The 12,628-nt window shown below is 38.0% G+C and overlaps 1 protein-coding gene across 3 annotated transcripts in view; it reads right to left on the bottom strand.

Annotated features, from left to right (window-relative positions):
* Nucleotides 1–12,628, bottom strand: part of STIM2 (stromal interaction molecule 2) — a 74,407-nt gene that overhangs the window by 18,198 nt on the left and 43,581 nt on the right. For all 3 annotated transcript variants that reach the window (XM_060777856.2, XM_060777857.2, XM_067468999.1), the window contains exon 3: nt 4,675–4,789. In XM_060777856.2, coding sequence (XP_060633839.2) covers nt 4,675–4,789 — 115 coding nt within the window. The remainder of the gene's footprint in view (nt 1–4,674; nt 4,790–12,628) is intronic.

Here is a 12,628-nt window from a genome sequence, read left to right as displayed (position 1 = left end):
TGTGTTCAGCCAGTGCTTGGCCCACATGCTAAATTAACACTGCACTGTAAATCAGCAGTTTAAGATTATGAGGTTCCTTCAAGACACAGGACCTTACAATTCTGTACTGCTCTTGTTCAAAAAAACAAAACAGGGTTACATAATGCACCCACAACAATGTTTGGCTTAAATTCATTCCCACTGTCTAGAGATTTAAAATCCATGAGTGCTAACAACAAAGATTATATAATTCAACCATAACATTTCTTAATGGCACGCAATTTATTCCCAGCTACTGAGAAATAATATTTGTTCTGCAATGGCAGATCTGAACTACTGAGGTCATCAGAAATATTATTTGAACTGGTTGTATACTACAGCACTGCCCTAGTTGTGTTTAGTTTCTTCTTCCAACATAATCTTAGGATTGCATAAATAAATAAGTAAAGTAGGAAGGTACCTAAAGAAATCTACAAGCTTTGAAAGACACATAATTCCATCTGGGATAAATTCCCCTCTACTTAAAGAGATTTAAGCTATCTCAAATAGAAACCTGTTTTCCCATGCTTTTGTCATTTTATCTAATATTTGCATTTGTCAATTTACTTTTACTATATTGCATTTGGGGGGGAGGTATTTCTGTTTGAATAATCTATTGTACTACTGTATTGCATTGGATTCATGTTTCCATTATCCCTTCCTTTCCATGCATGTGGGTGTGTGTATTACACTGTATTCCCTTGGCAGGATTGGCTGATTTTTCTTTCTTTCGTTTCACTTTGTGACGTGCCATGTACCCTGCTGGCAACAAATAAATAAATAACACACTGCAGCTAATACTGTTATCTGTATTGTAACATCATATGCAAATAAGTACAGATTTGTATTATTCATTTCGACAGTACAAACAGCAAGAAGGTTAAATAACTCACTTTTACAAAATAAAATGCAGGTGCTGGGTTGTTCTATGCATTTGCATCAAGACATACAAGATATATCTTTCAGCAGAAAACATTTAGCATTTTTTCACTTTTGAGTTGGTAAATAGCGGAAGACAAGAGATCATATGTAGAGTGATACATTGAGTTAAAAGTTTAATTTGTTCTATGACTGAACTCTTAACTAAAAATCACTCTTATCTCAAAGCTAATTTTCCCATTAAAATGCTATTAATCCATTCTGGCTCCCTGAACCCTCATTAAGGTTTTGAGGCAACAAAATGTGTGTTGGCCAGTGTAACAGCAATGCAAAACCTGCATATTCACATGGAACCATAAAAAAGATCAACTTTAAAAATAGTAGAAGCACACAGCTGTGGCAAGGAAGCACAAAGCAGAAAGTGAAGAGGCAGAAGCACCATTTTCTTCATCCTGTACTCATTCTGGCCTCCCTCCCTCTCTTGCTCTCTCTCCATCTCCTTCTATACTGCCATAATACTTCTATACTGCCATATAATCCAGATTATCTGCTTTGTACTGAGTTCATACTGCCATCTAATCCAGTTCAAAGCAGATGATCTGGATTTTATATGGCAGTGTAGAAGAGGCCTCTCTCTTCATGAAGTCAAACATACCAGAAATAAAAGCCACACAAAATCAACTAACCCAAAGTTCCTCAATGTGGACAAGAGCAAAGAGGACAGCAATCTCTTAAAGTGGATAAGAGTATGAGGCAAGGCGGCTGCTCCCTTGAAGCCCTAAAGCCCTGCACTCTCAAGTTAGTGCTTCCTCTGGTGCTTGCTCTTGACTCAAAACACTGAAGCCCTGGCCAAATGACAGCTCTAACTCAAAACTCTCTTAAATTGGCATGCTCTTAAGTCAAGGTTATACTGTATAAACATTGATTCAAGGAAGCATAGTAGCATATATGACTAAATCTGGACCAGAACACACATTTTAAAGGAAAGAGAAAGAAGTTATTTCATTAATAAACATTACATGATCAAACTCCTATTTCAGTCCACTCTATTGTCTATATATCTTCAGTAGTGCAGTCAATTTTGTAATGAAACCTGCAGAAAAATAGCAACTTCAAATCTCCCATTCAACTATGAAGCCCTATGGTTGACCTTGGAAAAGTCACTCTTGTATAGCCTAATCTAATTCAGAGTTGTTGAACTGTTAAAATATATTAATCAGAAGGAAAGGATACCACCAGGTGCACTTTTTTAAGTGACCTGGCTTCAATGCATTCCGAACAGACTTCACCCTCAGGGGTACTCTTGAACATAAGCTCATCAAGAAACATGCTCATCATGATGGAGTCTTTCTGGGTAGGGCTTACTTAGTGCTTAATGAGACATGATCAGTACTATTTACAGCCTGTGACTCTGACACCCAAATTCCTTTCAAGCAAGTTCAAGGAAGCTGATGTTATTGACACCATCCTTTACACTAGCATTAGAAATCCATTTAATTCCAGGCCAATAACTCATTTAACACACAGCCATTAACCAAATGGCTGGAAAAACAAAAACAAGCTACAACCTTAATTTCTAAAATACATCATTAATGTTAGCAAATAAAACAAACCCACTTCACAGAGCAGGAAGGGCAATTGTATGCTCTTTTTGAATAGACTACAACAACCAACTTGTTTTGCAAAGAATGCTGAATTTATGCAAATATAGTTGTTCAATTATGCTAATAAAAATCAGTGACATGCATTTGGTACCCTAAGGGAACTTGCTTACCACCCAATTTCCAGCCTAGTAGCCATTAAGTCAAACCAGAGGTTAATTAAACTCCACATAGTTCCAAATACCTTTGAAACGTTCATAGAGTTCGATGAAACAACGTTTTATACAGAGTAATGAACAAGAGTAAATCAAATTTTTAAGTATTTCTAACTTAAAAGATGTATTCTGAATCACATTCATTAGAGAGCAAAGTAGGAGTCTTTGCATCTATGCTATGGTGGTTATTTTCCATAAGAAGACAACATGGCACCCTCCCCCCCCCCCACTTCTTCTCAAAAAAATGATAGCCCTACAAATACACTATTTGTCCAAGGAATTTGATTAGCCTGGAACAAATTGAAGAAAACCCCAAAATAAAGCCTTTGCCACTACCCAATATTGATAAACTGGGCATCTCCATTAGTACTGAGTTCAGCAAAAGACTTCCATGTGCTACATTTTTACTTGCTGATTTGTTTAGCTTTGTTTATCACCTCTCAAATCCAACAGGATCCCCGTGATGAACAAGTGAAAAATATTTAAAACCTTAAGAAAAAATAACAAAGAACATCTACAATATAGAGAATATCTAACTCAGAAGGGTTAATTAGGAATGGTGGCTGCAACATGACAAGATATTCCACCCAAAATAAGATCATACTCAAATCATCCACCTTTTTTCTTGATTCAGGTTGTTCACTTTCAAACATAGTATAAAAAAGAAGGAACCCAGTACTTCAAAGAGCAAGAAATAGCACATTCTGAACTGCACTGCAGAACATAAAATAATGGTTGCATGAATACCAATAAGCATACCAACTTTAAACACAAACACACAGATATGTGTAGATGAGCGCCAGTAAAAGCTGGCGTAAAACAGTAAAGAGGAAATAGTGTCCCTAAGTGAAATCGTCCACTGAAAGTGAATCACTTATGCTCAGCCTTACCTCTCCACCTATATAACATGGCATTAATAATACTGGCTTACTTTACAGGAGGAACTCAAATGTGGAGGCATTTTTGTGGCAAAACTTTCTCGTGAAGCCTCAAGAAAGTATTTATTATATAATGTGTGTGTGTGTGTGTGTTATGGGCAAGTTTATGACCAACACAAACTTAACAGTATTTCAGTAGAAGACCCCAGAGGCCATCCAGTACAACCCCTTTCTGCCATGCAGGAAAAGCACAATCAAAGCACCCCCAAAAGATGGCCATCCAGCCTTTGGAAGAAGGAGGAGGAGGAGGAGGAGGAGGAGGGGAGGGGATGGGAGGGGGGAGGGGGGAGGGAAGGAGAGAATGGGAGAGGGGAGGAGGGGAGGATGGGAGGGGGGAGGGGGGAGGGGAGGGGGAGGGGGAGGAGGAGGAGAAACCCCAGGGAACATCCAGTTCAATTCCCTTCTGCCGTGCAAGAAAAGCACAAAGTACCCCCTGAGTGTTGGGAGGAAAATGGGGTTTTTGGAAGCAAGGAAGGCAGAGGAGGAAAGTGCCTGGCAGCAAGGAAGGTGAGGAAAAAAGGCTTTTGGAAGTGGGGGAGCGATGTAAAATGCTTTTGGGGGGAGGGAGGTGGGGGAAAGGCTTTTGGTGGCAAAGGAGGTGGGGGGTGGGGAGAGAGAAGGAAAACTTGGAGGGGTAAGAGGAAGCTGCGGAGCCGCAAAGCTCAGTATGCTTTGCGGAGCCGCAAGGGCTCCGGAGAGCACACTTTTGAGAACTGTTGCTTTACAGTAAAGAATACTGTGATAAATACTGAGAGAGTTCTGGGCATAGTAAATGCCCTTTTAACTGGTTCTACAGTCTTAACTTCTTGATAGTTCTAATCTGTTGGTACAAAAAATATAGGACCATAATATGCCTAATGTCCCCAAAGCCAGATTTTGTGGAGTTTGCCTTAAAGCTAAATGCTTTTCTCTAAATCAAGGTGATAAATACTCTCAGTGTATGGCCACCACAAGACACTTCGTTCTTTATTTAGTCAATAAACCAGTAGAACCTACAGAATGGGACAGTGCCCAGTGCCTTACCTTCAGAAGTCTTCCACCGTTTCCACAAGTCTTCAATTGTGATGTGTTTGTCTTCCCTGTGAAGGTGGTTGTGTTTGTTGGAAGCATCTTTATATTTCATATCTTCTCTGATAAACTAGGAAAGAAACAACTCTACTCATTTCCACAAGCCATTTTCAACCCAGAGGCATAATATAACCCAGAGAAAGAAGTAGTAAACTAAATGGCTCCTATACAGCTAGATTTCCAGGGGAGCACTGAAGTTTTTTATTTTCTATAAACAGGCTGTTAGGTCAATAAGTTTGAGGACCTCTGTACTAGTGTGTGTGATTAGTGGCGGACTTGACCACTCATCCATTATAACTTCAATTTTCATTTGAAAAATAAATTCATCACTACTTCTATAGCTCTCGGTTACACAAGAGATGAAACATGCATGTAAAAAAAATCAAATTTTCTTTTCTTCTTTTTTAATGTTTTGACCGCATTCTTATTTTTATTCAATGCCCCCCAACTGCACTCCAGGCTACTACTGCCTGTCTGGATCTTAATAGTGCCCCACAGGGCCACTATCACTCACTTTGGGAAGCACTGCTCCAGCACCTCACCCACAAATGGAATGCTGAAAACTGGATGATAAATGCCCAACATGGTGAAATTCAGAAAATACCTTTTCAATAATAATCTTATAACTTCCTTGTTTTAGTGAGGCACTAATGCTCACTCTACGCACTCAGCTAGTCTCTTGACTATTTCAAAAAAGCCAAAAGAGATTAGTCCTCATATTCCCATACATGGTGGCTCTCATCTCAACAAGAATCCTGTTCTTGTATTGTAAAAATTGAAAATCATGTGTTGTCACTAGAGATGGGAAGGCCTGGGAAAAATCTGGAAAAAATTAGTAATTTCCCTCCAAAACCACTTTCTCAAGAAAAATTGAAAAATAAATGTGGAGAAACAAAAATTCTTAGAAATATTTCATTAAGGTCTTCATGTTATATAGTTTGAATACCATGTCATAGATGCCGTGCACGTCTTATATTTATTTTTCCTCAAGAAGACACATTATGGCTTCTTTTCAGGGGATGTCTTATTTTGACTAAATATGGTACAACAATTACGCTCATGGATTACATGTTTAACTCTGAATGTATTGTTTGTAAATGTTTTAATTGTTTGAATGTACTTTTTAATTCAATTTTAATATTTACTTAAGTGTACATTGTGTTTTAACGCATCCAATCATTGCCTGTATTTAGAACCGCCTTGAGTCCCCTCCAGGGTAAGAAAGGTGTGATAGAAATGTCATAAATAAATAAATAAATAAATAACAATCTGCACTTAAGGGATGATTTCTCTGGGCTCATTAGCAGACTGCTTACTGAAGCTTTCCCCCTATTTCCTGGTGTTTGTGTGGTGTGAGATAGACTAACAGACTGTTGCTGGTCAGTGCTGGAGAGTAGCAGCTTTACTGGTGTTTGGTGGTGGGGGGTGAGAAAGACTCACAGACTATTTCTGGTTGGTGCTGGAGGAGAGACCCACAGTGCTGAGTAAAATGCCTTGTACACTGCATAGCCATGCCTTTCACTATGTCTTATTTTCAGAGTATGGCTTATATTGCGTAAATGCTGAGAAATACAGTTAAGGCTTATATCATGGGTATGTCTTATTTCAAGGAAACAGGATATATTAATCATTGGAAAAGCATATATTCACTTGTCATTTTTTCTGGAAAAAAATGCTTTAGAAAAAATGGAAAGAAACCTGTGTCCCCCGCCCCGCCCCCCCCCCCCATTTTTCCAGGTTTTTTCTCCATGCCTTCCCATCTCTAGTTGTCACTGGACAAGCAGGGACCAAAGTCAAATCTACTGGATCTGCAATTGTAGTGTCCTGGTCAGTGTGGAACCAAGCCATTTTAACTGCAAAACAATGGGAAGGTTGTTTATAGCAGACTATCAAATGCTCTCCTATTCCTGTGTTCAAAAGATCACTCAGTATAACTCCACTAGCAGGTTCTTTGCAGATGCTTATTTCTTCTAGTTTTATTTCAACCAGAAGGAAACAAATTGAACACTGTTGTTCCTGGTTAAATAATCCTAGGCCTAGGTCTCAGGCAGCCTTTAGCACATTTTTAGTTGGGAAAAAAATCAAATAAAATGCTACTGAGAACACACATAGCCTTGCTCTAATGTTTTTCTCATGACGACTCTTACAGAAGTCAATCTCCCCCTTCCTAGAGATAGATTTCCTCACTTCCTGTTGTCTCGCCCTATTTGTAACTAGGAGTAAGATGTTAATTGGATATTTGTAACTCAGGAACTGCCTCCTTCCTGCCTTGCAGCTAAGGCTTCCAATGTTATTTGCAGATACGTTTAATACAGTTAAAATGCAAAGAAAGCAAACAATTGAAGTTCTGTAAAACAGAGCACAACTGTCACAAGATACCACAGTCCATGATGGCTTAGGTAAATTAAAAACTTACATTTGGCACTTGCATTAGCCTCATTGCCAGGCAAATATCTACAAATAAGCAGTTCATATATGGATTTTCTTTGTGTCTATAAGCATTCACCTCTTTACTTGGGCATATATATATGGAAGAAGGCAACATTTTTAACACCTTGGTGTCATGATATACAGTATGTTAAAGAGCAGTGGTTGTTTTTGCTTGGTTGTTTCTGATTTGTTTTGTTTTACTCAAAAAAAAAAAAAAGGCTGGAATCCAATGTAATTGTTTAATAACTAGCAAGATAAATTACACACAGTTAGTCCCAGTCACTACTTTACTTCTTATTGCCATGTGCCTATAAGTCAACTCTTAACTTTCTGCAATCCTCCAACCCTAGGCATGATTTCAACAGAAGAGGCTTGCCACTACTTTCTCCTAAGTGTGAGAGAATGGTAATTGTCCAACATCTGTACGTTTCTATGACTCTGCTAGGATCTGAATCCTAGGATGCCAAAGCTTACTCCAAAACCGACCCAAACCATTACACTGCACTGACTGATCTCATCAACATACTAGCTAATGTATTTTGAACAAATTACACAGGCCTCATCATGTTACCAATGTGTAGATAAACTGTGGTCAGGCTCCCCTCTCCAGGATTCCAACCACATCTAGAATAGATTTATCATTACGTCTCAGAGCAAATAAACACCCCCACTCATGGTACTTTATTCTGGTTCTCAATCTTTATCTGCTACTATAATGTTACTATATGACTACTATTCCCACACACTGTTTAAACACTTCCAATTCTCCTTATCAATAGTGTTGGTTTTCATGATGGTCCCTTTTCAAACATTCATATTACACCTAGCACAACTTAACAAAAAAAAAAGTGCCATACCATCAGAGCTTAGAATTTCATTATCTGTATCTAGTTGCTTTCCTGGGTAACAAGAATACATCTCAATAGTAACAACAGGAGAAGAATCAAGCTATGTTATATCAGTATTACAAATAAAGTTTTCTAGTCATTTTCAAACTTCACAACCTTTCTGGCTTTCCCGGTATTTTTGAACTTTAGCTCCCAGAATTCCTGTTCACTAGACATGCTAGCTAGGGCTTTTGGGAGTTGGGAGGTGCAAACATCTGGACAGCACAAGTTTGACACCTCTCCTTTAACAAATAAAACAAAGGCTAGAAAGTAGCTTTCCAATCTCTGGGGCTACTCAATCTGTGATTTGGCTTCAGTGAAATGTGTGTATGATAAGTGTTTTTAAGATGAATAAACAATTTCCTTCAACTTTTCACACCCCAGCATAAAACTACTGCTAAGCCCATTAATTAAAGCTTGGACTGCCTCTTTATATAACTAAAGCTTGCAATAGATCATAATAAGCACACAATTGTACAACTGATTATGTTTAAGGAGAAGCACAGGACACAAAATAAGAGTTAATTATTGATTGTGCCAACAAACCATAAAAGTTCCTCCTGTTTACATATTTTTTTTTTAACTCTTTATAATGTCTTGTTAATAAAAAGGGTGTATTTATTCCTGCTTTCAGATCCGGTTGTTCCTTTCAAGCACGCCATTGTCCAAGAAAATGTTTCAGTCCTTTTAACCAGCAGAACAATTGCAGCAGCTGCAGCCTTCATTACACAGCTTCATTTGCAGTTTATACTACTAGCAGCCCTACTTCTTGTGCATCGTTTAGTTACAAACCAAAAAGGAAGACGAAAGACAAGGATAAGGGGCAGGCTACAGGGGGGAGGGCAGATGAATCTGGGACTATGCTGTTTTTAAAGCTTAGACAACCCTCCCATCTGGCACAGCAAGGATGCTAGGGATCACTCTTCAGGGGATCTGCGGTGGCAGGAAATTCAAATGCTTTTCAAGAATATTTGCTTTTCATTTGCAAAATCAACAGAAGTGTTAAATACTGACAATCCACATTTATTAAACAAGATTTCTTTTACAAATCTTTGGAACAGTTAATGGTCTTCTTAAAACTTGGATCTTCACTTTAAGCATAATAACCACCTAGTACATTTCCTTTCACTTGAGATGTTCCTGTTTTCATTTGGCAAGCCTTCTGTTGTTTTGGCAAGTTCTCCTGTGCAAAGGAAAGACATGATATCCTCAGAAGTCCCTGATTTCAAAACACAGCACAGTAGGGAGTGTTCAATAATGCTTTTGAATGCTGCAGAGTTGCTGCAATTTCCGAAGGGAACGTGAATATTTAAAAACTAACAACATCCATCCATAAGCCTTTTCGAATTATAAATGTAAAACACAAAAAGTGGCTGAACTATCGACATGGCTGTTCAGTATTATTTCTGGGAAAAGTTCAGAGGCAAGTTGTTAACACAGGCTCCTGTATAATCTGCCCCAAACACTGAGGTCCTCTGGGGGGCTTCTGCTCCAGCCTGCCAGAACCCTACTGGCAACTGTCACCCAGAGGACCTTTTCACCGGCTGCCCCACGACTGCGGAATGACCTGACGGCACAGTTCCAAAAGCTAGATCAGCTGTCGGAATTTAAGACACAAGTGAAGACCTATCTCTTCCGGCAGGCTTACTCAGATAGTTTTAATGATAAATTTTAAACTTTCACTTTATGTCTAATTTTTTGTGTATTTTAACATGTATTTCATGAAAATACCTTTTATTTTTTGTAATAATTTTTACTGAAGTTTCTAAAAAGGGGATAAGATTAAAAAAGTGGGGAGAAGGAAGGCGTAGTATCTGGGGGGGGGGAGGAATTTGAACCTGGGAATGGGTCAAGAAGGGTTTAGGAGAGGGGGGATATTGTTAGGATGGGACCAAAAGGGAGGGGAAAATAAAGAAGGGAGAAAGAAGAAGAAAAGGAGGAGGAAGAAAAGGGAAAAAACACCCCCCCCCCCCCAAAAAAAACCAAAAAACAAAACAAAAAAGATGTGTTGAACTTCCAATCTTCTTTTTTGTGATTTTTGATTGCCTTTTTAAATCTGTTTCTCTGTGTTTGCTCCTCCTTCTCTCTGGAACTTGAAGCGGATCAATTGCCATCCATTTTGTTCATTCTATATAATCATATTTGTTTTATTCTCTGTTATATATTATTTAAACATCATCCAGTCCGTTGGTTTTATATGTTTGCCTTGTGACTTTGTAATTAGATAGGTCAGTCTGTCCATGTCCATAATGTTGAATATATTTGGTATTCATTGATCCATAGAGAATGTTTCATTTAGTCTCCAAGTTCTGACATACACTATCCTAGCTGACGTAGTCAAGTAGTGGAATAGTTTGTCATTATTTATGTTCCATTCTATTTTTGTTTGAACTGAATTTTCATTTTGAATATTTTTGGCAGATTTCATGTATGCCTTTCACAGGACCACCACATGTGGTAGAATGTACTTTCTTGTTTTCCCCATTTCCAGCAATTGTTATTAAAATGTTTGTAATATTTAGATAATTTTTGCAGTGTTACGTACCATTGATACATAATTTTTAGCCAATTTCCCTTCATATCATACAAGTAGGTATATTTTAATTTGTGATTCCAAATATATTTCAATATGTGCATTCTATGGAGTGTTTCCTAAATGATTATGTGTTTTGATTATGTGTTTTAGCAATGTTGTAACCCATCTCGAGCTGTATGGAAAGGCAGATGAGAAATAAAAATTATTATTATTATTATTATTATTATTAATATTATTATTATTATTTGTAGGGACTGTATCAATGATCAATTAAACATGCCAATTTGAATTAAAACTCCCAATAGTAAACAGAATAAAAGTGAAGCTTTTTCTCCTTTGTCTTTAAAAATCTTCACAATTAATGCCTGTTTCTCTGTTGTACATTAAGCTTTTTAGACACTGAACATAAAAGCAAAGCCAATGCCCTTAGGATGCAACTCAATAAACCATTATCCCTCCTAACTTTTAATTTTATCTGCTGATTCCAATAGAACTGAACTACTCAATATTGGTTGAATGGTTAAAACAAATCCAATTGACATTTAATTTACCATATCATCAGTGGTATGGTAGATTTCAAAGTGGCATGCCACAATAAGCTATGCAGAGTCAGTTATTGCCAATATTTAGATGAGACTATCAGATGCTGCACATCATATTTCAGAGGAAATATTGACAAAACCGCCTCTGAGTATTTCTTGTCTAAGAAAATTTATGAAATTTATAGGGTCACTCATAGGCATGTACACATATGCAATAGTGTTCGATCACACAACTTAATATGGAAATAAAGTAATTCATCAAAGTCAATAAAATTAAGACCAAAGCTCCAAATATGAAAACATCATAGCACAAAGATAGCAGCAATGAGAAAAACACAAATCGCTTTGTACTAAAAAAGAATAATCAAAAGTATAAGAAAAGCATAATGCAAAACAAGCACAACAGAACAGCATCTGTCTTTGTGCACTAATTATATGTTGCCCAAACTCTGATAGCAACTTACAGTTTGCTATGGAAGGTATTTCTGTCGATATCCAGGTTGATCAGTGATGTATCAAGTTGTTAATGTCTGCAAAAATGAGCAGTCCTAAATATTCTCAACCACTGTGTGGAACTCATTCAATCTGATGATATTTGGAGATACTTTGAAACCACTAAGATAATGGCTTAAATATAAAGAGTGAGAAACTCACTAAATAACACAATTCATTTTAGAGCAGTCTCTGGGGGATTATGGTTTCCTGCCAATGCTTACCTAAATACAGCTTCAGAACCAATTTGAGAGATTTAGACCAAAGAATACCTTCAACACCATCACTGCACTTCTTTTGTAACAACCATCATGGAAATCCCATTAAATACATCTCAAACAACTTGGACTCTATTGCTGGCACAATGGAAATACAGGATATCACTGGGGGGGAAAACAGGCCACCTTTGCTTGGAGTTATAAATGATGTGGGCAAGTCATTTGGACATGTGGGCCATAACGTGTTTATTTGACCCCTATATTCCCTTGGGAGATTTAAACAGGTAAGGGTGACATTCTTGCTCAAGAAAGTGCTCCTTCATGCATTGAAGGAGGAAGTTAGAATGCTACTTCAGGTTATTTATTTATCGTGTCAGTAGCAACCAGACAACTGTATTACATTTTTATCAAATTTTTAACAAACAGACAAAACAGAGTTTGCAAGCTTGGTAGTTGATTAAATGTCCTTTGACCAGTAGCTGGCCACTTGGAGTGTCTCTGGTGTTGCTGCAAGAAGGTCCTCCATTGTGCATGTGGCAGGGCTCAGGTTGCATTGCAGCAGGTGGTCTGTGGTTTGCTCTTCTCCACACTCACATATCATGGATTCCATTTTGTAGCCCCATTTTTTGAGGTTGGCTTTGCATCTTGTGGTGCCAGAGCGTAGTCTGTTCAGCGCCTTCCAAGTTGCCCAGTCTTCTGTGTGCCCAGGGGGGAGTCTCTCATTTGGTATCAGCCACTAATTAAGGTTCTGGGTTTGAGCCTGACACTTTTGGACTCTCGCTTGCTGAGGTGTTCCAGCGAGTG

Source organism: Anolis sagrei, chromosome 5 (assembly GCF_037176765.1).
Source record: "Anolis sagrei isolate rAnoSag1 chromosome 5, rAnoSag1.mat, whole genome shotgun sequence".
Taxonomy (NCBI): domain Eukaryota; kingdom Metazoa; phylum Chordata; class Lepidosauria; order Squamata; family Dactyloidae; genus Anolis; species Anolis sagrei.
This window is presented reverse-complemented; position numbering and strand designations above follow the sequence as displayed.